At 36.5% G+C, this 27,984-nt stretch overlaps 1 protein-coding gene across 1 annotated transcript in view; it reads left to right on the top strand.

Annotated features, from left to right (window-relative positions):
* ARHGAP5 (Rho GTPase activating protein 5) overlaps window positions 1-27,984 on the top strand; it is a 62,257-nt gene that overhangs the window by 31,830 nt on the left and 2,443 nt on the right. The window contains 4 exon segments of the mRNA XM_014589317.2: window positions 2,688-2,835; window positions 17,745-17,822; window positions 21,720-21,851; window positions 24,844-24,949. Of these exon segments, the coding sequence (XP_014444803.2) occupies window positions 2,688-2,835; window positions 17,745-17,822; window positions 21,720-21,851; window positions 24,844-24,949 (464 nt within the window).

The raw sequence follows: 27,984 nt of genomic DNA, 5'->3' as shown, positions 1-27,984 counted from the left end.
TTCAGGGCTGCTTAAAGTTTAGATTTCATTTTTTCTTCTTCTTTCACTATTCATGAACCAAGAGTAGAGATAGAATGATTTCAGAGTCATCTAAGTTTAGATGAACTTCTAAAAGTCAGTATTGAAAAGATTTTTTGTGGCCAGCAGGTGGCATGGATGTTAAGATGCTGGACTCCTACATGGTCAATCGCAGTTTGACCAACTCCAGACTTGGAGGCTTGCTTTCTCACTTTCCTTCTCTCTCGGTCTTTCTCTAGTGAGCACATATGCCCTTTCACAAATTTAAAATAATAATAATAAATAAATAATTCTAGAAAAAATTAAAAGGATTTCTTGGGCCAGCAATTTGAGTGGTGGTTAAAGAGGTGGATTCCCACATGGCTGACCATGATTTGAGTCCCAGACTTGGTGGCTTGAAGCTCACACTGGGAGCTATATGCATATGCGTGCTCAAAATCTTAAAAGGAGAATGGAGGAGAAAGAATTGCGGTGTGACCACCCTCCCCTTGAGGGGAAGGGCTGATTTCTCACTTTCCCTCTCTTGTCTCTACAGCTGAAGCTTTTTTTTTTTCCTTTTTTTTCTTTAATAAAGGATTTTTTTTAAGAATTATTTTTATTTTAACGTTATTTCTTTTATTTTTCAATTTGATCAGAGAGAGAGAGGGAAAGTGAGAAAGCAAGCCACCAGGTCTAGGACTTGAACCATGGTCAGCCAGGTGGGAGTCCAGTGCTCTTAACCACCACGCCATCTGCTGGCTCCTAAAAAGGATTTTTTTTAGAGTTGATTGGGGGACCAGCAGATAGTGTGATGGTTACATTGCTGGACTCCCACATAATCAACCATGGTTTGAGTCCTGGACCTGGTGACTTAAAGCTCACGTGAGTTCATGCCCAAGATCCCAAGAGGAGAATAGAGGAGAAGGGATTGTGGCATGGCCAATTCCCTAGGGATGACATCTTGCATTTTGTCTGTCTGTCTCTACGGTGAGTGCACACATGCTATGGCAAAAATCTCTCTTAAAAAAAAAAAAGTTGATTGTAACAGGACTAGTTAGCTAGCTAGCTTATTTTTCTTACAGTTTTGTATTTCTCAGGTGACCCTGCAGACTAAGATCTCTTTATCATTTATTCCTTTATAGTATCTTTATTTCTACTTCCTTATTTCGTTTCAGAGGTGGAAGTTAGTGAAGTGGTCATTTAAGAAGTAAGAATCCATACCACTTGGTAGATTAGCTGTTGAGCCAGATCAGTGAGTGTGCTGTTGACAACATTCCAGACACTTAATTATCTTGTTATTTATAATCTGTATGTACCAGGTTTATGTATGATCTGTGTTACCAGAGAGTGATAAAGATATAAGACTTCAAAATGAGATTTCATGAGCTCTGACAGTTTGCTTAATAGAACAGCCTGGTAATGAAAAGACTTAGTTAAGTAGTCAAGATTTCCAGATCCTTGGAAGGATACATCAGGGTATCCATCCAAAGGAAAGACTCCTCCAGAAAAAATGAGAAACTATGAAGAGCACTATTGTTTTAGACATTCAATAATGATATGAAGAGATAAACAATTTATACCAGAGAAAATGAAAAATTGTAGATGAAATTAGACTGAAAAATGAGGCAGGGCTATCAGTAAAAGTGCTGCAACATCTTCTTTGAATTTCTAAAAACTTTCTCATCTTTCTATACGTAAGCGATTCTCAGCTGACAATCTGTTTCACGGTTTGATTTCAGATAATACTTCCTGAGGTTTTTGAGATGTTTACTCCCTGATCAAGAACCCATTTTCTCTGTAATGCTAGATTGATGTTAAACTCTGAAAATTATTATTTAGTGTTTTTTTTTAATATTTTGAAAATAATCTTAATATTTAAGAAGCAGTAGATGGGATGAACATGGAGGAATAAGGGGCAAATTATGAGACAAAAAGTTAGTGGAGTTACATAGCCTTATTGTATAATCAATATTAAGTTTTTTTGGTATTAAGTTCTTACAAAATAGGTATACATGAAAACCTTACTTGGACCTGCTTCAAAACCAAATAAGATGAAGAGACCACACCTGAACTGAATTGGGCATAGCCTTCTCCTCATTTATCCCTGGTATTGGCATTAAAAAAAACTATTTCTGTGGCCTGGTTGTTAATGGAGCCAGATCTGACATGGCTGACGCTTTGGTTCAGGTTCAAATAATAGACCATGTGGCTTGAGAAACATATCAGATGCTTGTACATCCAAAATTCTAAGAGGAATGGAGAAATGGAGGAGAAGGAATTGTAGCATGACTGTACTTCATGGAGAGTGCTTTCTTGCCTTCTTTCTCTCTCTCTCTTTTTTTTTCTCTCTCTCTTTGGCAAAAATTTAAAAATAAATTAGTAAGATATATCATTAGGAAAAAAAGAAAAATGATTTCTGATCTTTTCTTACCTGTCCAGTCTTCTGTTATTTTACAAAGAGAACATTTTATTCCAACCATTTTTATTTTCTGTTCAGTTTTGTCTCTATTGCTCAGGTTGTTTCTTCTAGCAGAATTTATTTAATGAGTCACATATTGATGGAAATTTAAGTCGGCTATGGCTTTTAAATATTTCTTTGATCCAAACCGTGTATGTATATTTCATCATACTAATACTATTCTGAAGGAAATTAATGTTAATAGTTTTAACTTGAATATGTTTTCTTATAGCAGAAAAAGAAAACTAAGAACTTCAATCCACCAACACGTAGAAATTGGGAAAGTAATTACTTTGGGATGCCCCTCCAGGATCTGGTTACAGCTGAGAAGCCCATACCACTATTTGTTGAAAAGTGTGTGGCATTTATTGAAGATACAGGTAGGTAGAAGTATCATTACAAGAGATTTTGTTTAAAATTCTATTTTTGCTACACCAACAGTTTGTCAAATGTTTGTGATTCATTAAAGCTAAATTTTGAAAGAAGTATGTAGCTCATTAGGATTGATTCTCTTGAATATTAACTCTTAGGGTAACTGATATTTTAAAGAAATTTTGTTGTTGACTAGTAAAACTTTCGTTAGACTTTTGAGCCTAATAAATGGCTAAGTTGAGAGCTAAATGTTAAATTTATCTTGCCCTAGAATTAAGAATAATTTGCTTGTTTAATCAATATATAATTAGGATTTGAATTTGAAAATTTTCAGTATTCTTAAGTTCAGTACTGTTTGTTTTGTATCTTATACATGGACTTTTGTTTTAAAATGTATAGAGTAATTGCTATAGATGTACAGAAAGCAGCTTGTTCTATTTGTGATGTTACTTTTTATTCAGTTCTATATTGACGTTATTTATGTGATTTGAATTGTAGTTTAAGAAATGTACAGATAATCCTTACTACTTTAAAACCAATTCTGCTCTTAATGTTTTTTTTGCCTACTGTAAAACTTCAAGAAATGAGGGTTGGGTTTGCCAAAGGTAGGTAATAGAGGAAGAGAACTATATTTGAATGCATTTTAAGTGAATATGGGTTAACCCTGATACCTTAGTGATTCTGCTACACATTTTAATGGTTTGAAAATTCAGAGTTAGTTTTAACTTTAATTTTTTTTAACGATCTTTTGACGTACAAGCGTTGTTTAAAAAACAAGCCAGAGGTACCAGCAGATCATGTAGTGGTTACGTCCCTGGACTCCCACATAATTGACTGTGGTTCGAGTCTTGGGCCTAGAGGGTTAAAAGTCAGGCTGGCCATGTGTGCTTGCATGCCCAGAATCCCAAGAGGAGAATGGAGGAGAAGGATTGCAGGGTGACCATCCCCTCCCTGGTGGAGTGGGTGATTTCTTGCTTTCTGTTTCTCTGACTCTCGTGAGTGCATATGCCCTATAGCAAAAATTTCTCCTTAAAAACAAACAAACAAATAAACTAGAATACTCACGTCTTGTCACCAGAGAGGAGGAGAGGAAGAGGGACAAAGTAGTTCCTCACCTGTCATGTTCGTATCATAATTCCTTTGCTATTCATTCCTCCATCCTGTTGGGATTTAGGATGTGCACATACACCCAGCACTCTTTTCAAGCCACAGGGTATGGGACTGTAGCCATAGTTGGTCATGTGAGCTCTGGTTTCCTTAATCACTAGGCCACAGGCTGTCCCTGAATATCTAGATTCAACCAAATAGAGTAAAAAATTAGTAAATTTGAAGATAAAACTCTTGCTCGTTTTTACTAGGATGTACATCATACCCATTAGTCTGATTTTCAGCTAAGTTCTATACTTACTGAGCTATCTGTTTGGTGTGGAATGTAGACTTTCAGTTTTAATAAAGGAGAGGAATGCAGGGAAATACCATTATTAACAATATTGTAGTTGAAATAACCTATGCTTTAACTCTTTGAATGATAAATGTTTAATTTACAGAGCATACATTTGGTTAAGTCTTCAAATGTTTATTCTCCATCAAATATTGACGCACGTATTGGGTAAATTTCTTGTCTGTATTCCTGTCCATCTTTAGCATAGTAGAAGTGCTGGGGCCAACAGATGGCGGTTACATCACTGGGCTCCCACATAGCCAGCTGTGGTTTGAGTCCTGGACCCAGTGGCTTGAAACTCATGCTTGGCGTGTGTGCATGTGTGCCCAAGATCCCAGGAGGAGAATGAAGGAAGGGGGATTGTGGTGGCCATCCTTCCCAGGCAGTGATTTTTCTTTCCCTCTCACTGTCCTTGTCTCTCTGTCTCTAGTGAGAGCATGTACCCTTAGACAAAAAAAACTCATAAAAATAAAATAACAAAAAAAGAAAAGAAGTACAGAAGTACTTGTAATACTAGCTTCCTCGGCTGAATCTAAATAATTCTCATTTTCTCTGGTCATGTAATTAGTCATTATGGATATATGTGACTGAGCAAATAGAAAATATTTCTCTTTTATTTGATTCAAAAATAATAAGATAATAATGGATTAGTATTTTGTATGCTTGTTATAATTAAAAGTTCTCATTGCTTGAACAGTTTCATAATAATTGAGTGAATTGTTTTGAGGAAAATGAGTGAATTCCAAATTCATTACTGTACTTCTTTAAAGTAAGTTTTGAAATCAAGAAGTGTGGCTCTTACAGCTTTGTTCTATGTATAGAGGTCGAGGCTGGTGGTATTTTGTTTTTCCTTTTATTCATCTTTAAAAATTCTCTTTGTCTTCTGTTCTGCATGATATCTAATGATATCTAATGAGAAATCTGCTGTAAATCTTATCTCTGTTCCTCTGAATGTGCTGTGTTCTTCTTTCTCCTTCCCTCTAGGTACTGTTTGGGTTTTTTTTTTAATTTTATCTATCTATTAATTTACATTTTTTATACATTTAATCACATTATTTAACTTACAAGGTGAACATTTCTCCCCGGTCCAGTTGATCAAAATACAACACTACTTCCCTGTTCTGACAATGCTCTGTCTCCATACCCTCTAGGTACTTTTAAGATTATCCTCTGGTTTATAATGATTCTATTAAAAATAATTAAAATTTACTTTTAATAAATACTATTATATATTAATAATCTTGGAAATTATATGTTTAAAATACTTCTGTTTGAAGTATCTGAAGCTACTTGGATCTCTTGGTTTATAATTTTCAAATCTGGAAAATGTGGAGTCATTGTTTCTTGAAGTTTTTCTCTGTTGTCTCATTTTTCACTCTACTCTTCAGGTTTGGCTCCAATGATAGTTGTGTTAGACTTCTTGGAGTTGTCTTACAATTCACTAAGGCTTTTTTATTTTATTTTATTTTACATTATTTAACTTACAAGGTGAACATTTCTCCCCGGTCCAGTTGATCAAAATACAACACTACTTCCCTGTTCTGACAATGCTCTGTCTCCATACCCTCTAGGTACTTTTAAGATTATCCTCTGGTTTATAATGATTTTATTAAAAATAATTAAAATTTACTTTTAATAAATACTATTATATATTAATTATCTTGGAAATTATATGTTTAAAATACTTCTGTTTGAAGTATCTGAAGCTACTTGGATCTCTTGGTTTATAATTTTCAAATCTGGAAAATGTGGAGTCATTGTTTCTTGAAGTTTTTCTCTGTTGTCTCATTTTTCACTCTACTCTTCAGGTTTGGCTCCAATGATAGTTGTGTTAGACTTCTTGGAGTTGTCTTACAATTCACTAAGGCTTTTTTATTTTATTTTATTTTATTTTTTACCATAGGGTGCATGTGCTCACTGGAGAGGGAGAGAGAGAGAGACCAACCCCCTTGGGGGATGGCCAAACCACAGTCCTTTCTCTGCCATTCTCTTTTTGGGAGTTTTGGGCATGTACACACACGTGCCCAACTTGTTTTTTGTTTTTTTAAAACACTGAGTCTGGGACTCAGACTGTGGAGTCATCCATGTGGGATCCAGTGCCTTACCTAACACACTAACTGCTAGCTGAAATTTGTTCAATTTTTTTAAAAAAGAATTATTTAATTTTATTGTTATTATTTGTTAATTTGCTCTAGGGCATATAGGCTCACCAGAGAGAGAAAGAGAGAGAGAGGGAAAGTGAGAAAGCAAGCCATCAGGTCCAGGACTTGAACTGCAGTTGGCCATGTGGGAGTCTAGCACCTCAGTCCTCAAGTCAGCTGTTAGCCCTAGCTTTGTTCAGTTTTAAAAACTTTTTTTCTGTGCTTCATTTTGATTAGACTATAATCGTACTGCTATATCTTCAAATTTACTGATTTTTTTTTTTATTCTGTTTGGTCAAATCTAGATATTCAGGGCCAGCCTGTTACCTAGTGAATAAGGGAACCAGATCTCACATGACCAACTAAGGCTCGAGTCCCATAATCTGTGACTTGAAAAACATGCTGGGTGCATGTGCCATGTGCATGTCCCAAATCCCAACAGGATGGAGGAACGGAGAAGGGATTGTGATATGAACATGCCAGGTTAGGGGCTACTTTCTCACTCTCCCTGTCTTTCTCTGGTGAGTGCACATGCCCTCTAGTAAAGAAAAAAATACGTGAAAATTCCATTTTAGTTTATATGCATAATTTCTAGTATCCATCATATTGATGTTTTTCTGTATATCTTTAATATATAACCTTTGTAATTCTGCTATGTATCATTTCTAGGTCTCTTTCTGTTTTCTCTCCCAATTATAGTTTGTAGCTTTCTGTTTCTTCAGTAGTTTTCATTTGATAAGTTTTAATTTTCCATTGTTGAATGATAAATTTTCTAGTTTCTTTAAAGAGTATTGGATTTGTTTAGTCATGTGTAAATAAGTATATTGTGAAACATTTTTTTTTTTCTAGGCTTGATTTTAAGTTTGTTACGGCAGATCCAGAGTAGCTTTTATTCGGGTACTTATTTAGACCTACAAATAATGCATGAGGATTTGACCCAATCACCTATGTATTAAAAAGTCTTTTGAGAATAAAACTTAAACTAATTCTTTTGGGAATTAAACTAATCTCAGATCCTGCCCTCGGGAATTTTCCTCTCATATCTGCGCAGTTTTCAACCAAAAACTCAGATTTATATATTTATATATATATATATATATATGTCTGAGACTTCCTTGGTGTCTTTGTCTCTCTTTTTTGGTACACCACCCTGTAAATTCTAGCCTTCTTAGCCATTCTGAATTCCCATCTCTGTTTCAACATTGGTAGACCAGTGTGTGTTGGTATTTCATCTCCCTTTATTCTCAGCTAAAAACTCTCAAGGCACTATGTTGGGGCATTCAGACAGCTTGACTCATTTGTTTCTCTTTCCTTACAGATCATAGTTTTGAACCACTTGTTCAGTGTTTGAAAACGGTTGTTTTATATAAATTTTCTAGCTTTTAGTTGTTTACTGTTGGAAAGCAATTTCCATTGGAGCTAATCATTTATGGTAGAAGCATATGTCCCTATTTCTATAATACTGTACTGTAATATATTATGCCAAGTTCCAGTTGGGAAATTACCCTTGACATATTACAGTTTATACAAAGATGGAAAATTATCTATTGATGATACTATGCATGGTAATATCTTTAACTGGGCTAATATACAGTGCATTCATGCTAGGAAAATTTAATTTTGCATGGTGTAATATATACAGTGATTAAATGTGTTAAAAAAAATTACAGTTTAAAGTAGACAAAAAGGAGTAGTATAGAAGAGAGAGACTAAGAAGAAAGGGAATGAATCTTTGTCAGAAGTTAGTTGAGATGATAAACTTGATGGACATTGAGTAAAAAAATGATTCAAAAATGCCTCTCAGAATGCTACATTAGAGTGACCTAAGTGGTATTCCAATAATGAGAAGTTAAAATATGAAAAGCAGATTTGATAGTTTCATAATGGTATCAAATTTTGAATATGTTAAATGTTTAGTACCTGTTGGATATTCGTATAAAAGTTCCAAACTCAGTTGTATACATAGCTATGGATCTCAGGAAAGTGTACTGGTTTTGAGATAAGTGTTTGATCATTGTGGGGTCTAAGTATTATGCAAGCTGCATGGAATTCAGGGTGAACATTTAGAGTGAGAAGAAAAGTTCACAATTCAAATTATGCAAAAAAAAAAAGGAGCCGTAAAACACTAAGAAGAAGAACATAATTAATTACAAAGAAGCATAGTTGGCCCAGCCATGATTGTGCAGGATACTGCTATGTAATGTTGGAGCCACACAGGAGGCCTGGGTTTGGATCTCTGGTACACCTAGGCTGCTCCTGTGTGTCTTTTGTACTGGTTGGCTGAGCAGAGTATTGCAATGTGGTAAGACACTGAATAAATACATAAACTTAAGAAAAAAAGAAAAAGTAATGTGGTTTTCAGCTTCTGGATTAAATGACTCAGAATGTTTCTTCTTACATTGCTTTTTATTGCAGTGAAATTTATTTAACACAAACTAACCTCTTTTTTATGCTACAGGGTATGTGTGCACACGAAGACAGAGAGAGCCCCCAAGTAGAGTCTAGTTATGTCTCAGCCCTTTTTTTCCCCAATTCTTCATCCCATTAGGATCCTAGACATGCATATTCTCACCCATCTTATTTTCCAGGCTACAAAGGCAAGTACTTAAACTCTGATTGGCCATGAGGGATTCAGCTTCCCCTATGCAGTATTTGCTTAACTGCTTCCTATGGAGCTAGCCCTAAATTAACCATTTTAAGATATACAATTCAGTGGCATGAACTACATTCACAGGGTTGTGTAACCATCACCTTACCTAGTTCTAAAGTGTTTACATAGCCCCAAGAAAACCTTGTACCCATTAAGCTGTTAACTTCTTTTTGTTTTGTTTTGTTTTGTTTTTGTTTAGTTTTTGGTAGGGAGCATATATTTGCCAGAGAGAGAGAGATATCACCCCCTAGAGAGGAGTTCTATGCTATATCCCCTGTCCTCCATTCTTCTTGGATTTGGGGCACTCATGCACAAGTGTCTGGTATGTCTTTCAGGCTGCCATGTGTGATCCAGCCGTTTAACCAGCATGCCACTGGCTGGCAGAAGCTATTCTTTAATCTCCCTTACTTTGTACCCTGGCAGTTATCAGTCTGCTTTCAGTCACTGTGGATTTACTTTGGATATTTCATATAAATGGAATCATCCATTTTATGGCCTTTTGTCCATATCCTTTTATTTAGTATTATGTTTTTGAGATTTATCTATGTTGAATCTTGCATTATTATATGGATATACCATATTTTGTTTATTCATCACCTCCAAGTATGCTTCTTTGTTGTTAAAATTTTTCTTCTTGGGGGCCATCAGATGGCATAGCAGTTGTGGTGCTGGACTCCCACATGATCAACCATGGTTCCAGTCCTGGACCTGGTGGCTCATACTGATGGTGTGTGTATGCATGTGTGCCCAAAATCCCAAGAGGAGAATAGAGGAGAAAAGATTGCAGCATGGCCATCCCCCCTCTGGTGGGCACTCTATAGCAGAAATCTCTTAGGGGCTAGCAGATGGTTATGTCACTGGATTTCCACATGGCCAAACCAGTTTGAGTCCTGGACCTGGTGGCTTGAAACTTAGGCCATGGTTGCATGTGTGTGTGTGTGGCTGTCCTCCCTGGGAGGTAATTTCTCACTTTCCCTCTCACTGTCTCTGTCTCCTTTCACCCCCCAGCACATGCTCCCTAAGGCAAAACCTCTTAAGAAAAAAAAAAAATTTTTTTTTTTCCTTTTGGACACGTAGGTTGTTTCCATCTTTTGTTTATGTGCTATGAACATCCTTGTACATATTTTTTTGCTCTAGTACATATTTTTAATTCTTTTGGGTACATACCTGAACATAGAATGGTAGGCTCTATGGTAATTCTGTTTACATTTTGAAAAACCGTCAAAATATTTTTCAGGGCCAACTCCATAACACAGTAGTTAGGTGCTGAGTATGGGAAGCTAGATCCCACATGACAGACTGTGGTTTGAATCCCAGCCCTGGCAGCTTGAAAAAAAATTTTCAATGTTTATGCACACATGCCCAAAATTCTAATGGGATAGAGAAGTAGAAGAAAAAGTATTATACTCTGTTTGGACCAGCAGATGGTGTACTAGTTACATTGATGGACTCCTGCATAGGTGACCGTGGTTTGAGTCCCAGACCCAGCAGCTTAAAACTGACACTGGGTGTGTGTACGTGCTGTGTCCAAAATCCCAAGAGGGGAGTGGAGGAGACAGGCTGCGGTGTGGCCATCCCCCCCTAGGGGGGTGATTTCTCACTTTCTGTCTCTGTCCAGCACATATGCCCTAAAGCAAAAAATCTCTCTCTTTAAAAAAACAGAAAGTATTGCATTGTGAACATACCCCTTTAGTGGTTGCTTTCTCTCTTTACTTCTCATTCTCTGGCAAGTATGTACACCCTCCGGCAGTTAAAAAAAATGGATTTTCAACCATGTATGTACCATTTTACATTCCTATCAGCACATATGAGAGTTTAGTTTTCTTCACATTCTTGCCAACAGTAAGGATGTATGTGTGTGTTTTAATGCTAAACATGCTACTTTTATTAGGGACTGCATTTAATCTGTTGATTACTTTGGCAGTACTAATGTCTTCTAGTCTTGTATGCTGGAAGTTATTCCATTTATTTAGGTCTTTAATATTTTCAATACTGTAGTTTTCAATGTACAGGTCTTACCTTGGTTGAATTTATTCCTACATACTTTGTTGACACTTAGAGTAATAACATTTTTTTAAGAATTTCTTTTCTTCTGTGTCAAAAAAAGGTGGGAGGAAGGGAGGAACAGGTACCCACAACAGAGTCATCACACTGTTTTTCTATCCTCAGCCATCCTATATCACTAGTGTTTGTGCATGCCCAGTGTGAGAGGCCTCAGGATGTAAAGCTAGGACCTTTGTGTGTGTGTGAGTCCAGTCACATTAGCATTTTGCTACAGTCCGGCTTCAGCATTTACTTTCTTAATTTTATTTTTAGAATGTTTATACTGTCATATGTAACTAATTTTTTGTGTGTTGATCTTGTGTCCTGTAATTATCCTTACTTATTTTATTAGATCTATTCATTTTCTGGTGTATTCTTTGGGATTTTCGGTATTATACATTCAGCCCTCTGTATCTGCAAGTTCCACGCAGATGCTACCAACTACAGATCATGTACTATCTAGATAGAGTTAAGATATCAATAGTTGCATCTGTACTGAACATATACAGCCTTTTTTCTTTATTCTCTAAATTACACAGTAGAATAATTAATTTACATAGCATTTGCATTGTATTTGGTATAAGTAATCTAGAGATGATTTAAAATATATGGGGGGATGTGCATAGATTATATAGAAATACTACGCCATTTTATGTAAGGAACCACATCATCCTCAAATTTTGTTATTTGGAGTCTGTGTGTGTGCATGTTTTATATACATACATATGTGTGTTTGTACATGAATATGAATATGTGTATGTGTGTGTGTGTAAACTGTCCTCTGTAAGTAAGCTTTAATTCTTTTCAAATTTGAATGCTTTCTGTTTCTTTGTCTTGCTTAAATGGTCTGGCTTGAGCTTCTCGTACAGCATTGAGTAGCAGTTGTGATCAAGGTGATGAGGTGTTATATTTGCCAAAATTTTTATTTTCATGTGGACGTAATTAACCTGGAATAGAGACTATCTGTTAAAATTAGGTATTTCTGAGTGGGAAGAATAAATGCCAGTGGTATTCTGTATATGTTGGTCTAAAATTTGTGTATTGTTCCAACATATTGATGATGGATGAAATAATTGAAGTGGATGAATGAATCTTTTTTTTATTGACTATGTAAGTCTAACTTAAAGTCTTTTTGTTTAAACTTCAGCTTTCTTGCCATTTGAAAAACTCCCACTTTTTTCATCATTTTAACACCTTTTCACTAAATACCACTCCCTGTTTTCTTCTGTCCTGCCTGGTCTTGAGTATTTCTTGATTTCATTTTTATATAGCCACTCCTTGCTTATTAACAACTTACCTGTTTAATGACTGGCCTTAGGACCACTTCTCCAGCACAGGCAAAAGCCTCTTTCTCAGTCCGTGAGTCTTGGGAATCCCCTTTCTTGGTTTTTGTCTCATTCCCAGTCAGTTAATACTATATGAACCTTTCACAATCACACAAGACAACATATTTTCATTTATAAATTTGTACTTGTGTACCCATAGTAGTATTCAGAACAAATAAAAATGATTACACCAGATTTATATTATTGTATTGTAGTTTGTCTTGTCACTTTCTGGTACTTATCTAATGTATGCTTTTTGTATGGATAGAATTATATTATTCTATGTGGTGACCTGTGGTATCTGTTGAAAAATACATACCTGGGACCAGCAGATGGCACAGTGGTTATGTTGCTGGACTTGCATGTAGTCCACTGCGTTTCGAGTCCCTGACCCAGAGGCTTAAACTCACACTGGGCATGTGTGGTGCGTGCCCAAAATCCCGAGGAGACTAGATTACAACGTGGCCATCCCCTCTGGGGGTAATTCCTTGCTTTTTGTCTCTCCAACAGTATACGCGCCCTATAGCAAAAATTCTTTAAATAAAAAATAGAAAGAAAGAAAGAAAAATACATACCTTACGGCACTATGACACACCACATGACTTCTGCTTTTAATCGCCTTATTTATGAAGTAGTTCACTTAATAATGAATGGAGCTTGATTGAGGAATGACAGTATTCACTCCTTTGCATACCTCAACTCTATTTTATTCACTTGGGAAAAACCTCAATTCTGGTTGAACTTTGATTGCCCTATGTGTTTTAGTAGAATTGTGGATCTTGCGTATAGAAAAAAAAAAAATAAAACATAAATTGGACCAGCCCATGGTCTCATGGCTAAAGCATCTGGATCCCATATCACTAGTTATGTGGTCCAAGTCCTAGACTCAGCAGCTTGAAAAACACTAGGCGATCGCCTGTGTATGCATGTCCAATCCTGAAAGAAGGGAGACATGGAGAAAGTAATGTGCCGTGACTATTCTTGAGATGGGTGCTTAACCACCCAGCTTTGGGCCAACCCTTGTTATGCATTTTTTAAAATATACATATTCTAACAGAAATTTCTAAAGATATTCTGGTGTTCTGTTTGTATTTTTTTTCTCCTTAATTTGCCAGAGGGCACATGCACTCACTAGAGAGACAGAAAGAAAGCACCCTTCAATGAGATGTGGCCATTGCTGCAGTCTCTTCTCCATTGGGATTTCAGATATATACACAGTTGGAATCAGTATGTTTCTCAGTATGTTTCTCAGGTCTGTGGGTCTAGGACTCAAACCACAAGGCTGATCCTATAGAATCTAGATCCCTTAACCACCAGGCTTCAGGGCCAGCCCAGGACATTCTGGTAGATTAATGTCATCTTTTGTTGTTTCTAGCTTTGAAGCATGTTTTTTAAATAGGATTTTCTGTTCAGTTTGCTATAGGGTGTGTGTGTTCACAAGAAAGAGATAGGAAGAAAGGGAAAGTGACAAAGCGTTCCCCGGAGAAACTGGCCACTCTGCAGTCCCTTCTCCTTCATTCTTCTCTCCGGGTTTTGGACACACACACATGCCTGATGTGTTTTTCACATCACTAGGTCTGGGAGTCTTGGCCATGGGTAATCCAGCTGCCTTAACTGTCATGGCACTGGCTAGCCCTTGGAGCATATTTTTATGTAGTAGTAAGAACATTGTCATCTCAAAGTAGCTGATCATTTAGCTGAAGCTTTTTTGTTTACACTACAGCCATTAGACTATAACCTCCATGAGAGTAGGGACCCCTGGCTCTTAAAACAGTGGCACATAATTAAATATGTTATAGGGCATGTGCACTTACCAGAGAAACAGAGAGAAAAAGTGAGAAAGGAAACTTCTAGGCAGGATCAGCAGATTATGTAATGGTTATATCGCTGGACTCCCACATAGTCAACTGTGGTTCAAGTCCCAGACTTGGCAACTTAAAACTCACAGCGGGCGAGTGTATGTGTGTGCCCAAAATCCCAAGAGGAGAGGGAGGAGAAGGGATTGCTGCGTGGCCATCTCCCCTGGGGGATTTCTCACATTCTGTCTGTCTGTCTGTCTCTCTGGTGAGCACATGCCCCCTTTAGCAAAAATCTCTCTATTAAAAAAAAGAGAGAGGAAGCTTCCAGGTCTGGGACTCAGACTGTGGTTGGCCATGTGGAATTCTAGTGCCTTTAACCGTCATGCTGCCTACTGTCCACCTGTCCTCCTTAATTAAATCTTTAATAAAGGATATTGGGACATTAGTTATACTCACATATATTTCTTTATAATCTTGGTCAAATTAGAATTAGCAGTATTGTTTCTTTCCTGCAAATGTAAAGAATCTATGATCATTGCTAAAATTAAGAGAATGGAGGGACCAGCAGTTGGCATAATGGCTATGTGGCTGAACTCCTATGTAATCAACTGCAGTTTGAGTCCTGGACCTGGTGGCTTAAACTCATGCTGGGCACATGTACGTGTGTGCCAAGATGCCAGGAGGAGAATGGAGAAGAAGGGATTGTGGTTTGGCCATCCCCCTGGGGAGTGATTTCTTGCTTTCTATTTCTCTGTCTTTTTCTGTCTTTCTGGAGAGTGCGGCGCCCTATAGCCAAAACAAAACAAACAAACAAACAAAAAACTCTCCAAAAAAGAAATTTGAGAACAGGCCTAATGATTAAAGGAGTTAGATCTCACATGGCTAACCACATTTTAAATCCTAGCCCCAGCAGCTTGAAAAACATGCCAGGTACTTATGCATGTCCAAAATCCTGACAGGATTAAGAAATGAAGAAGATACTATGTTATGACCATACCCCATTAAGAAGTGATTTTTCTCTCTCCCTCTCTCCAGTCCCTTGCAAGCTCATGTACCCTTCAGCAATTAAAAAATGAAGAATGAGAGCTAGCTGGTGGCATGGTGATTGAGGTGGCTGGATCCCACAACTGCAGTTTGAGTCCTAGACCGTGATGGCTTGAAAAGTATGGTGGGCATGCCTGTGTGCGCCCAAAATCCTAAAAGGAGGAAGAAATGGAAGAGAAAGAATTGCAGTGTGACCATCCCCCATTGGTGTTTTCTCATTTTCTCGCTCTTTCTTTCTCTCTCTACTGAGTGCATATGCCCTCTGGCAAATTAAAATAATAATAATAATAGTAATTCTAACCAGGGAAAAATGATATATTATTCCATGCAAAGGCCTTGGCATTCTGGTCCAGGAATGAGAAGTTTGCAGATTGTACTTTTCCAGAGTTATTCTGTTTTTATTGCAACACCAAGGACTGGTCTCGTAGAAGACAATTTTTCCACATATCTCGGGTCAGTGTAGGGAGATGGTTTGAGAAAGATTCAAGCACATTACATTTATTGTAGACTTTATTTCTATTATTGCATTGTAATATATAATGAAATAATTATAAAACTTACCGTAATGCAGTATTTGCAGCCCCTCTGCAGTGCTAGCATCACCACCTCAGCTCTACCTCAGATCATCAGGTATTCGATTATCATAAGGAGGGCAAAACCTAGATCTCTTGCATATGAGATGGCTATGAGAACTCATCTCATTCTTCTATGAGAATCTAATGTTGCCATTTATCTGATGTAGAGCTCAGTGGGTAATGTAAGCATTGGGAGAATCTTAAATGCAGATAAAGGTTTTCTCACTTGCATGCTGCTCCATCTCTTGTGCAACCTGTTCCTAGCAAGAAACAGACCAGTATATCTTATTAAAATAAATCCTTTCAAAAATACTTTGAGGTGCTTCCAATTGAAGATTGAACTGTAAGAGTTTTTGTCTGATAAGTGATTTCTGCTTTATCCTTATTATATCCTGCACATTCTGAATATTTTTATGAGGCTTTGGATCTTACTTATTAAGTTCTGGTTAGCAGACCTCCTCTGACACTGCCTCTGCTGGTGAGCTTAACTGCAAGGTTGAGGGGTGAAAGTTCAGACTTACTACTTGACTTTCCCTGGCTTCCAAATGGTGAAAAAGATAGGGCATCTCTTAACTCAGGTTGGTGACAGAAGTTTAAGCTCTCTACTCAGACTGTACTGACACTCAAGGGTAGATTAAGGATCTTCTTGTTACTGATGGACAAGGGTGGAATTCTAGGCTTCCCACTTGGCCTCTACTGGCAGTTAGGGAGGGATTTTATGCTGTTTGCCTTAAGTAGGTTTTTTCTTTCTAGGTTTCATTTTTTCTAATTCATTCTTTCTCAAGAAAGATTAGGCTTTTCTTACTGCTTTGAGTTTCTGTTATCTATCTGTCTATCCACTTTGCAGGGGATGGATGTTTTGCTTAGGAAAAGTTTTTTGCTTGTGCTCACTGACATTTCTGGGTTGCAGCCTTCTCCCTTGCCTAGTCTGAGCTGCAAGAGGAAAAAAAAAAAATCCAAGATTATTGTTATGTTCTTCAAATTCAAACGTCGTTAACTAGTCTGCCTTCTCTCCACCATTCAGTTTTTTGTGTTTGTTTTTATGCGTTGTATTCAGAGTTTTTACAGTGCTGTATTTAGTGGGGAGAATAGAAACAAAACAAAGCAAAACATGTTCACTCATCCTGATTGGAGCTGAATGTCCTCAGTGACTTAAAATAGAAGGTAGTCCAATAAGAACTTACTTTAAAATGCTCAGAAAATCTGTTATTCTTCAAAATATTTTACCACCGTATTTTTGTATATCATTAAATTGTGCGTAAGATTAAATACATTCTTTTGAGACCAACAGATGGCATAGTGGTTATATCACTGGACTCTCACATGACCAACTGCAGTTCAGGTTCCAGACCCGGTAACTTGAAATTCATGCCAGGCATATGTGCATGTGTGTTCAAGATCCTAGGAGGAGAATGGAGAAGGGATTGTGGCATGGCCATCACCCTTTAAGGGGCGATTTCTCACTTTCCCTCTCACTTTGTCTGTCTGTCTCTTTGTCTGGCAAGGACATGTGCCCTAAGGCAAAACCTCTAAAAAAAATTAAAACATATTATTTTTTTATAGGCATATAGGTGCTCCCTGACTTAGTGTGGGGTTACATACTGATAAACCGTTGTAAGTTGAAAATATCACTAAGTAGATGATCATTTAATGCACCGCCCTACCAAAATGTACTTAAAACACTTATATTCCTGCAAGTGGGCAAAATTATCTCACCCAAAGACTATTATATAATAAAACATTGGCTAGCTCAAGTGATTTATTGAATACTGTACTGAAAGTGAAAAACAGACTGGTATTTTTTTTTTCAGCATCAGCTTAATCAAGTTGAAAAAAATTATAAATTGGGGATTTCCTATATACATATTTATGACAGCATGTGTATTTCTTTATTCTTAGGGTTATGTACTGAAGGACTCTACCGTGTTAGCGGAAACAAAACTGATCAAGACAATATTCAAAAGCAGTTTGATCAAGGTACGAAGATAATTATATAAAATAAAATCATTGTTTTTCTTATTGGAATTTTATGGTGAGAAGATTTCATTTGCAAACATTGTGTGAAAGTAAACATTGAGAGGAAAGAGTTTCAAAGTGGCATTGAAGTATTAAATAAATGGAGTAGGTTCTGTAGTAGAAGTACAGGAGAGCTAGAAGAGTCTTGTTTTTATAAGCAAGCATGTCACTGATAACTTTAGAGCTCCTCCCCCCCTTCGAAGTTAAGGAGCTGGACACTAGGGAAGGAGGAGGAAGAATATATGGAACTTTAAAATATATTTGCAATTGAACACAAGGAAAAGAGGCAGTTGGGTCAAGAAAATACAGGGATGTATGTTTGTGTGCATGCAGTTAATGTGTTAAGGCAGAAGAGGAGCCAATAAATAAGAAAGAAAGTGATAGGGCTGGTAGGCGCTGGACTCCCACATAGCCAAACACAGTTTGAGTCCTGGACCTGGCAACTTGCTTTCTCACTTTCTCTTTCTTTTTCTGGTCAAATTAAAAAAATAATAATGATTAATAAAGTTAAAATAATTTTTAATTAAAAAAAGACGAAGAAAGAAGGTGCTGAAAAACAGGTATTCAGTATTGAAAGTCCTTCAGAGGCCCAGAAGGAATGTAGTAGAAGAGGTTTTGTTTTGGAAATAGTGTAAATTATCTCTTATTGCAGGAAATAGTATAAAACAAATAATTTGAGTTTATATTGGATGCATTATGATCCATATATGAGGGGACTTCAAAAAGAACATGAAATAAAACACAAGTTTCTATGCAAAAAAAATCTGATATTCATGCAGTTTTTTAATGTCTTATTTCCATGAACTTGTTGAAGCCCCCCCTTATATGCTTTTTTTTTTTTAATTTCATGTTCCTTATCTGAATAAGTTATCTCAGAAATAAAACACTGACTGAATTTATGTAAGCCCATCAGAATTAGAAAAGCAATAAGTTGACTTATGATGAATCACTTTAGTAATAAAGACAGGGTGGTAGGTAATACCAGGGTTCTTGAATTTGACTTTGTGATTTTATTTTCTTCTTCTGCCACTTAACTATCTCTCTGTCTCAAACAAGTTAATTATTCTAAATTGTCTCTAAAGGGGAGGTGTGAAAAGGATAACTCTGAGAATAATGAGATGCATATAACGAGTTTTATTACGTGTGAGGAAATAAACTTTAATACACTGAAGTGTTTATTGGATCATTTTCATATAATTTTTAAAATTTTACTTATTATCATTATTCTTCAGTTTTGACCAGAAACAGACAGACAAAAAGGGAGAGTGAGAAAGCAAACTGCCAGGCAACTTTTTTTTTTTTTTTATGAGAGATTTTTGCCGTAGGACGTGTGCATTCACTGGAGAGAGAAAGTACAATCTCTTCTCCTCCATTCTGCTCTTGGGATTTTGGATATGCATGCGCACACGTGAGTTTCAAGTTGCTGGGTCAGGGACACTAATTGCGATCAGCCATGTGAGACTCCAGCACCTTAACCACTATGCTACCTGCTGGCCCCATTATTTCTATAACTTTTTTAATGAAAGAATTCTAAATGTTTAGTAATAAAAGTATGTAAATATTCAGTCTAGGGGGACTATTGTGTAACCATTAACATTGTTTTTGTAGGTAAAATGTTAATAGTTGGTGATTCTGCATTGAGGATATATGTATATTTTTAGACAATTTCTGTTATTTTTCTGCAGTCTTAAAATTACAATTAAATGTTACTCTGCAAAAGCAAAACATTTTAAAAGTTTGTGAATTTTTAATAACCTTGGGTAATGCCTTAAAAAATGAAATTTGCCGTAAAATATAGATGGTGTGGCTTTTGTTGTTAATGAGTAGATAAGGGCTAAAAGAAAGCAGGCTTAAGTGTAAACAGTAATTTTCTATAGGTGATGGAGATCATTGTTTTCTTTTCACATGTATATATTTTTACGTTTAAGTGACTTGTTAATATCAAAAGAACCTCATGATAGTTTCATTCTTGATTTTTGTTTTTTTTTTAAAACAGATTTTTGCTATAGGGCACCTGCACTTGTGGGAGAGAGACAGAAAGCAAGAAATCATCACCCAGGGGAGTATGGCTACACCGCAATCCCTTCTCCTCCATTCTCTTCTCAGAATTTTGGGCATACAGGTATATGTACCTGGCGCTGGGTTTTAAGTTTTAAGCCACAGGGTCTGAGGCTTGAATCATATTTGACTGTGTAGCAGTTCAGTGACATAATCGTTGTGCCATTTGCTGGTCCTTCATTCTTGTTTTTTAAGTCAGAAGAACTTCACTAAGTTTAAACTGTGTCATATGAAATTTTTTAAAAGAATTATTTAACTTTATTCATTATTATTATTATTTAAATTTGACCAAAGAGAGACCTGAGGAGGGTGAAGGGGAGTGAGAAAGCAAGCGGCCAGGTCCAGGGCTCGAACTGGCCATGTGAGAGTCCAGCACCCTCAACCACCTGCTGGCCCCCCATATAAAATTTTTAAATATAAAGTTAAGAGGTCCAGATTAGTGTCTATATGTGTAATTCCTAATTTTTTTCCCATGCATCTTTTTCAGTAATGTAATCAAAATGAAGACAGATATTAGTAAAGTTCTATGTGCTAATAAGTCTAACAACATTTTTTTTTTTTAATTGTAGCAGAAGATGCTTTTTTGTCTTTTCCCTGATCTACATAGTCTTTCGGTCTGTAAAGAATAGTGACCACAGGACTAGCAGATGGAGTAAGGTTACATTGCTGGACTCCCATGTAGTTGATATTGATTCAAGTCCCAGACCTGGCAGTTTAAAACTCAACCCTGGGCTCGCGTGCGTGTGTGCCTAAAATCCCAAGAGGAAAATGGAGGAGAAGAGATTGTGGCTGACCATTCCCCCATGGGTAGTGATTTCTTACTTTCTGTCTCTCTGTCTCTCCTGTGAGCCCACACGCCATATAGAAAATTCTTTTTTTTTTTTTTTTTTTTTTTTTTTTTTTGAGAGGTTTGTACTATAGGATACGTGTTCTCACCAGACAGACAGAGACAGAGATAGAAAGCAAGAAATCATCCCCCTAGGGAGGATGGCCACACCACAATCCCTTCTCCTCTGTTCTCTTGGGATCTTGGGCACGCACACACATGCGCCCTGCGTGAATGCACCCGGTGTGAGTTTTAAGTCCCCGGGTCCGGGACTTGAACCGTAGTCGGCTACATGGGAGTCCAGCGACATAGCCATTATGCTAACTGCTGGTCCCAGAGAAGTCTTTTTATTTTTTTAAAGAATTATTTTATTGAAAGTTATTTGTTCATTATTTATTTATTTATTTATTAGTTTGACCAGAGAGAGAGAGAGAGAGAGAGAGAGAAAGCAAGTTGGAACCAGCAGTAGGCGTAATGGCTATGTCATTGGACTCCCATGTACTTGACCACGGTTCGAGTCCCAGACCCGGTGGCTTAAACTTTTGCTAGGCGCGTGTGCATGCATGCCCAAGATCCCAAGAGGAGAATAGAGAAGAAAGGATTACGGCATGACCATCCCCCGGGAGGGTGATTTCTCACTTTCTATGTCTCTCTGTCTTTCTGGCGAGTGCATGCACCTTATACCAAAAACCTCTCCCAAAAAAAAGAAGGAAAAGAAAAGAAAAGTGAGGAAACAAGCTGCCTGGTCTGGGACTCCATCTGTGGTTGGCCATGTGGGATACCAGCGCCTTTAACCACCATGCTACCTCTAGGCCCCATCAAAAATCTCCCTTAAGGAAAACAAAAAAGAAAAGTGATCAGTGAGAAGACTTAAATTTCATTCATTCTAGAAGTACCAACTTGCATAGCTTACTTACTCTATAATGAATAAAAATTTTATTATATAAATTAAAATTTTAACTTTTGTCTTACAGACCATAATATCAATCTTGTATCAATGGAAGTAACAGTAAATGCTGTAGCTGGAGCTCTTAAAGCTTTCTTTGCAGATCTGCCAGATCCTTTAATTCCATATTCTCTTCATCCAGAACTGTTGGAAGCAGCAAGTAAGTGTATTAACTTTTTATTCTGAGAGGGATAATGATAACAATTTTCAAATATTGATTCTAAATGTTAAAAAACCAAAATCTGTCATGCACTAAAATATATAGTTAATAATAGTTCTTCTTACTAGAACTCTGTTTCTTTCTTTTTCATTTTTTTTTTCTCCGTGAGAGAGAGGGAGGGAGAGGAAGAGACACCCCAACAGGATGATCCTTTCCCAGCCTTAGCCAGCCAGCATCACTGGCATGCACGTATGCGCCTGCTGTGTACAGGGGCATATTGGGTTGCAAACTCTCAGGACCTTCCCATAATGGCCTTAGCATCGTAGAATGTTGAGTTACTGCTGTGCCACCACAGCTGGTCTAGAACTCTGTTTTCTTACAGGTATTTTTTTCTAAATCAAAATAAAATTAGGATCCCTGGGGATGGCCACTGGAAATATTCAGTTTTAGCTAGCCTCCCATGTGACTTAAATGTTCCTAGAAGTTTGAAGGTCAGTATACTTAGTAGAAGTTTGACTTTTGTGTTTTTATTTCAAACTCAGAAGCATTAAAAGAAAATAAAGTAAATCCTTTAAATGAATGTATCCATAATATTCCTGAGTAAAACAATAACCTGTGAATGTTCTACACATATACCTATTTAAATTTTAAAAATTTGATTTAAAGAAATTTACTCTGCCTCATAAGTCATTTTTGGGAAAAGTAAGGTAAAAGCATGGTTTCTTACTCAGAATATTCCTACTTGGGAATAATTTATTCGGATGTTGCCAATAAACAAATACTTTTTTATCTGGAAAAGTGAGACCTACAGATAACAGGTAACCTAATTCTTAATCTACTTTGTTTCTCGATGATAAAAATAAATGTTTCTAAATATTTCTTTGTAATATTTATTTTTGACGGTAAGCCTTTACATTTTTAAGTGAGACTGCTTTATTATAGTTTTACATTAAAGTTCTCTGTTAATTTTTTAAATTAAAAATCACTTTAGTATATCAAATTATAATTGCCTTATACATACTCCCATATGTAAACTGAAAAAATAGTTCAATTGATAGCTTACGTTTTACTTCTTGACCATAGGCAGTAACTTCAGAACTTTTCTATTTATTAAATTTTTAAGGACTGACTTAGAAGTTCTGTGTGACAAATAATAATTTGTTTGTACTTGGTTATACTATCACAGCGATGTGTGCACATTGGCCTCTGGAACAAAAGACAACAGAGAAGCACTTTCTTTGCTTTTTATTTTATTATTTCTTACTGATACTAACTTGCAAAATGACTTTAGCATACGGTGTAGTTTTTCAAAGTGTCTATGTAGTACATGACTGTCAAATCAGGGATATTATCATATACATGATTTTCAATGGAGAACTTGATTCATTCCTATGTCTCTTTAAGTATGTCTTTCCTGAATCCCTCTCACTTACCCTGTGTTGTCCACATTTTTTCTATATAGTCTCTGATATTTTTATTTCCCCTCCCTACTATTGTATCTTCAGATCTTTCTATTTCTGCAACAGAGTGCAGACATTTGGAATATATTGAGCAGGGATATACAGTGTGTTTTCCAGTCCGGCTTGCTTCACTTAGCATTAAATTGTCTATATTCATCCACTTTGTGTCAAATGACAGGGTCTTATTGTTCCTTGTGCTGAGTAAGATTCCATAGTGCACGCATGCCACATTTTTTCAATCCATTCATTAGTTCTTGAGCCACTTAGGTTGATTCCATGCCTTAGCAATTGTGAATAATGCTGCAGTAAACGTAGATGAAAAAAAAACACTTTATCTCCTATTACAGTACTACATTTCAGTTACCTTGTTTCATAGTTTGCACAAATTTGGAGAGTAAGTTAAATGCTTATACTGCCTATAAATGAAAATTTTTGATAGCAAAGTGGATTACAAGTTAAGTGTAGTGTGTAGTATAGATGAACTATGACCTAAAGGGCATATTCATTCTGTCACTGGTGTTTGAAAGGCTTTTAAGCTGAAATGAATTTTTTTTTTTTTTTTAGATTTTTGCTATAGGATACATGTGCCCGCTAGAGAGAGACAAAAAGGGAGAAATCACTCCCTAGCAGAATGGCCACGACACGGTCCCCTCTCCTCCCAAAACCTTGGGCATGCACATGACATGCATTTTAAGCCGCCAGGTTTGGGACTTGAACCGAAACTTGAATGGCAGTCAGCCATTGGGAGTCCAGCGACATAACCATTATACCATTTGCTGGTCCTAAAGCTGAAATGGCTTTTATATCAGGGAAAAATAAAAGTTCATGACACATTAAAATTATATGAAATTCAAATTTCAAGTATTTTGGGAATACAGCTACCATATGTCTGCTACATACTGCTGTTACTGGATTTGTGCTACAGCTACATGTGAATAGTTACAAAGCCTGAAATATTTTCTTTCTCTAACATGAATATTAAGAACTTTAAGGGGACCAGCCACTAGCGTGGTGGTTAAGGCGCTGGACACTCCCACATGGCTGACCACAGTTCAAATCCTGGACCTGGTGGCTTGCTTTCTCATTTTCTCTCTCTTTCTCTCTGTCTCTCTTTGGTCAAATTAAAATAAATGAATGAATAAATAAAATTAAATTTAAAAATTCTTTAAAAATAAAGAACTTTAATAGGTTTATAACTAGTCAGTTCTTAATGTCTAGTTAATGTAAATTACATGACTAAATTGATATCATTACCCATTTTGTCAGTGCTGACTTTCAATCATCAGTGATTAGTTTACCTTTAAAATGGGTGTAATAATAGATAATAATGTTAATAGATGATGTTAAAATTATTTCCTAATTAAGTTAATTTTATCAGGTTCTTTAGAACATATTCTCTTATCTTGTTTACCTTCCCTAATATGCTTCAAACACATTTCTCATTTTCTGTTACAGTAAGCATGAAAGGAAGCTTTATCAAATGTTTTTAAATGTGTGAGTCTCATAGATTTTTCACTACTTTAATTTTACAGAAATCCCGGATAAGACAGAACGTCTTCATGCCTTGAAAGAAATTGTTAAAAAATTTCATCCTGTAAACTATGATGTATTTAGATATATAATAACACATCTTAACAGGTATTTTTATTTTGTTTTGTTATTGCAAATAAAATGCTCTTGTACATTTGAACATGTAAACTTTATATGTAAATTGAGTAATTAGAACATAGGAAAAGATAGACTATACAGTTCAATTTTGGTTCTCTATCATGGTTTTTTTAATTATATCTTTAAAAATATATGGTGGGTGGGATCAGCAGATGGCGTAATAGTTATGTCACTGGACTTACATGTAGTTACATGGACTGTGGTTTGAGTTCTGGATCAGGTGACTTAAAATTCACACGGGGCACATGTGTATATGTGCCTAAAATCCTAACAGGAGAATGGAGAAGTGACTGTAGCCTGGCCATCTCCCAAGGGGGTGATTTTTCATTCTCACTTTCTGTTTCTCTGGCAAGTGCACGTGCCCTATAGCAAAAATCTTTCTCTTACCAAAATAAATAAATAAATAAATAATATATGTATATGTATGTGTGTGTGTATTTGTGTGTGTGTATATGATTATTTTTGTACTTGTAATAGACATATTTTCTTTTTTGTCACACTCTAACAATTGTGGTATGTAGAATCTTAGAATTTTAGCTGTGAGAAGGTACTTAATGATAATGAACCAAATCAATCTATTTGGAGTTGGAAAAATGGAGGCGTAACAAGGAAATTTTATGCCCAAAGTCATATATATAGTAAGTGACTCATTTTATGAGTAGAATTCAAGTCTTAAGAGAGCCAATCTATTTTTCTATCACACCGTACGCAGGATAGTACTATTTTTTATAGAGTATAGTCCATTGACTAGATTTAGCCTCAAAATGTTTTTAGGCCACATCCTTTATTTCAGACAAACAACTTCTATGCCTGGTGGTTTACTTTGGTTTAAATTTAAAGATTTTTTTTGATCTGTAAACTTAGTATCTTGCTACCCTGTATACTTCTGAATTGTTCCATTATATAATAAATGAGGAGGTCAGGACCAGCAGTTGGCATAATGACTATGTTGCTGGACTCCCATGTAGTCGACTGTCGTTTGAGTCCCGGAACCGGTGGCTTAAACTCAGGCCAGGCGCATGATAGTGCATGCCCAGGATCCTGAGAGGAGAATGGAAGAGAAGAGATTACGGCGTGGCCACACACACACCCCCACCCTGGAGTGATTTCTCACTTTCTGTCTTTCTGGGGAATGTATGCACCCTATAGCTAAAAAACCTCTCCCCCCGCAAAAAATGAGGAAGTCGAATGAACCCTTAAGATATCTCCCAATTTAATAATTTTGAATTATAGTCCAAGATTTGCCTCTTAAATTTTTTGTTTATAAAGATGATGGTAGATATGCTTGTTCACATATCTAAAGGACTGAATGCAAATTAATAATGTATGATCATTTGTAAATTATTGTTAAGTCATAAGAATTTTAAGGTGGAATACATTGTAGATTGAGTATTTTTCTAATGAAATTTACAACAATGTACAAAATACTTAATGATCGAAAAGATTGTTTTAGGACCAGCAAGTGGCATGGTGGTTAGGCTTCTGGACTCCATATGAGCTCTCATGGTTCAAATCCTGGACCTGGCGGCTTGTTTTCTCAAGTTCTCTCTCTCTCTCTCTCTCTTTCTCCTTCTGGTCAGCTTGTGCATCCTGTAGGAAATTAATAATAATAATGAATAAAATTAAATAATTCTGGGGAAAAAAAGAAAAAGATTATTGTATGGAATACTAGAAACTTTTTTTTTTTTTTGAGTTTTTTTGCTATAGGGCACATATGCTGGCAGAGAGACAGAAAATGAGAAATCACCCTGAGGGACCACAGTCCCTTCTCTGTTATCCTCTCAGGATCTAAGGCACACAAGCACATGTGCCTGACATGAGGTTTAAGCCACCGGGTCTGAGACATGAACTGCAGTTGACTACATGGGAGTCCAGCGACGTAACCATTATGCCATCTGCTGGCCTGAAACTTTTTTGAAAGTATAAAATTCTTTTGGTTACATTATAATAATTTTTTCAAAAGACAAGGAATGCCCTGTTTTATCTTATCTTCTAGTCACAGAATTTTTATATATGATTAGCCTGCTGTGGGAAGCTCATTAAAATTTGTCACATGGCCTTACTCTGAAGGGAAAAGATTGTGTTTTTTTCTTCTGTTTTTAAAGGAATTACTTATTTATTGTATTTATTATTACTTTTTTTTTTATTTGGTATAGGGCATGTGCATCCACCAGAGAGAGACAGAGTGACAATGAGAAAGAGAGAAAGTGAGAAAGCAAGCTACCAGGTCTAGGACTCCAGCCATGGTTAGCCATGTGGCAGTCCAGTGCCTCCATGTGGCAGTCCAGTGCCTTACCACCACACCACTTGCTGGCCCAAGATGCAGCTTTTTTTTTTCTTTTAAAGTTTTATTTGATTAGATATGGTAGAACTAATATGAGCCACTCACATGTTATCCTTGCAGACATATTGACCATTCCATGTTATGACCTTGGATGACTGTGTAACTCCATAATGCATATAGTGAAGCCCTAATACACAATGCAAACAAATTTGAAGATCAGGCCTTTCCTGAAGTAACTAAGGTTAAACTAGGTCATAAGGGTCAGACCCCGATCTCATACTGATGTAATTATCAGAAGAGGAAAGAGACTGGAGCTCTTGTTCACACATACACACACACACACACTCACACACACCCAAGACTAAGGAAAGCCCACATGAATATAAAGTGAAGAAGCCAGGAAAGAAGCCCTTACCAGAAACTGACCATGCTGACACATTGATCTTCCAGTTGCTAAAACTTTGAGTAAATACATTTTTATTGCTTAGACCACTAAGACTCTGACTCTCTTAGCTTGCTTGACAACCTGAGCTAAACCTCTTTATTTATGCAGCAATAGGTGTATGCAGGAGTAGGAATGTCTTTTTCAACTCTAGAATTCATTCAGCAGACCATCTTCTTAGAGTATTATGATAGGGTTTTTTTTTATTATTTTTATTAAACTTTGTTTTTTATTTATTTTTTGGAGAGTTTTGCCTTTTTTTTTTTTGCTTTAGGGCTT

Source organism: Tupaia chinensis, unplaced genomic scaffold (assembly GCF_000334495.1).
Source record: "Tupaia chinensis unplaced genomic scaffold, TupChi_1.0 Scaffold000350_1, whole genome shotgun sequence".
NCBI classification, from domain to species: domain Eukaryota; kingdom Metazoa; phylum Chordata; class Mammalia; order Scandentia; family Tupaiidae; genus Tupaia; species Tupaia belangeri.
Note: the sequence above shows the minus strand (reverse complement) of the source record. Positions and strands in the feature narration are given on the sequence as shown.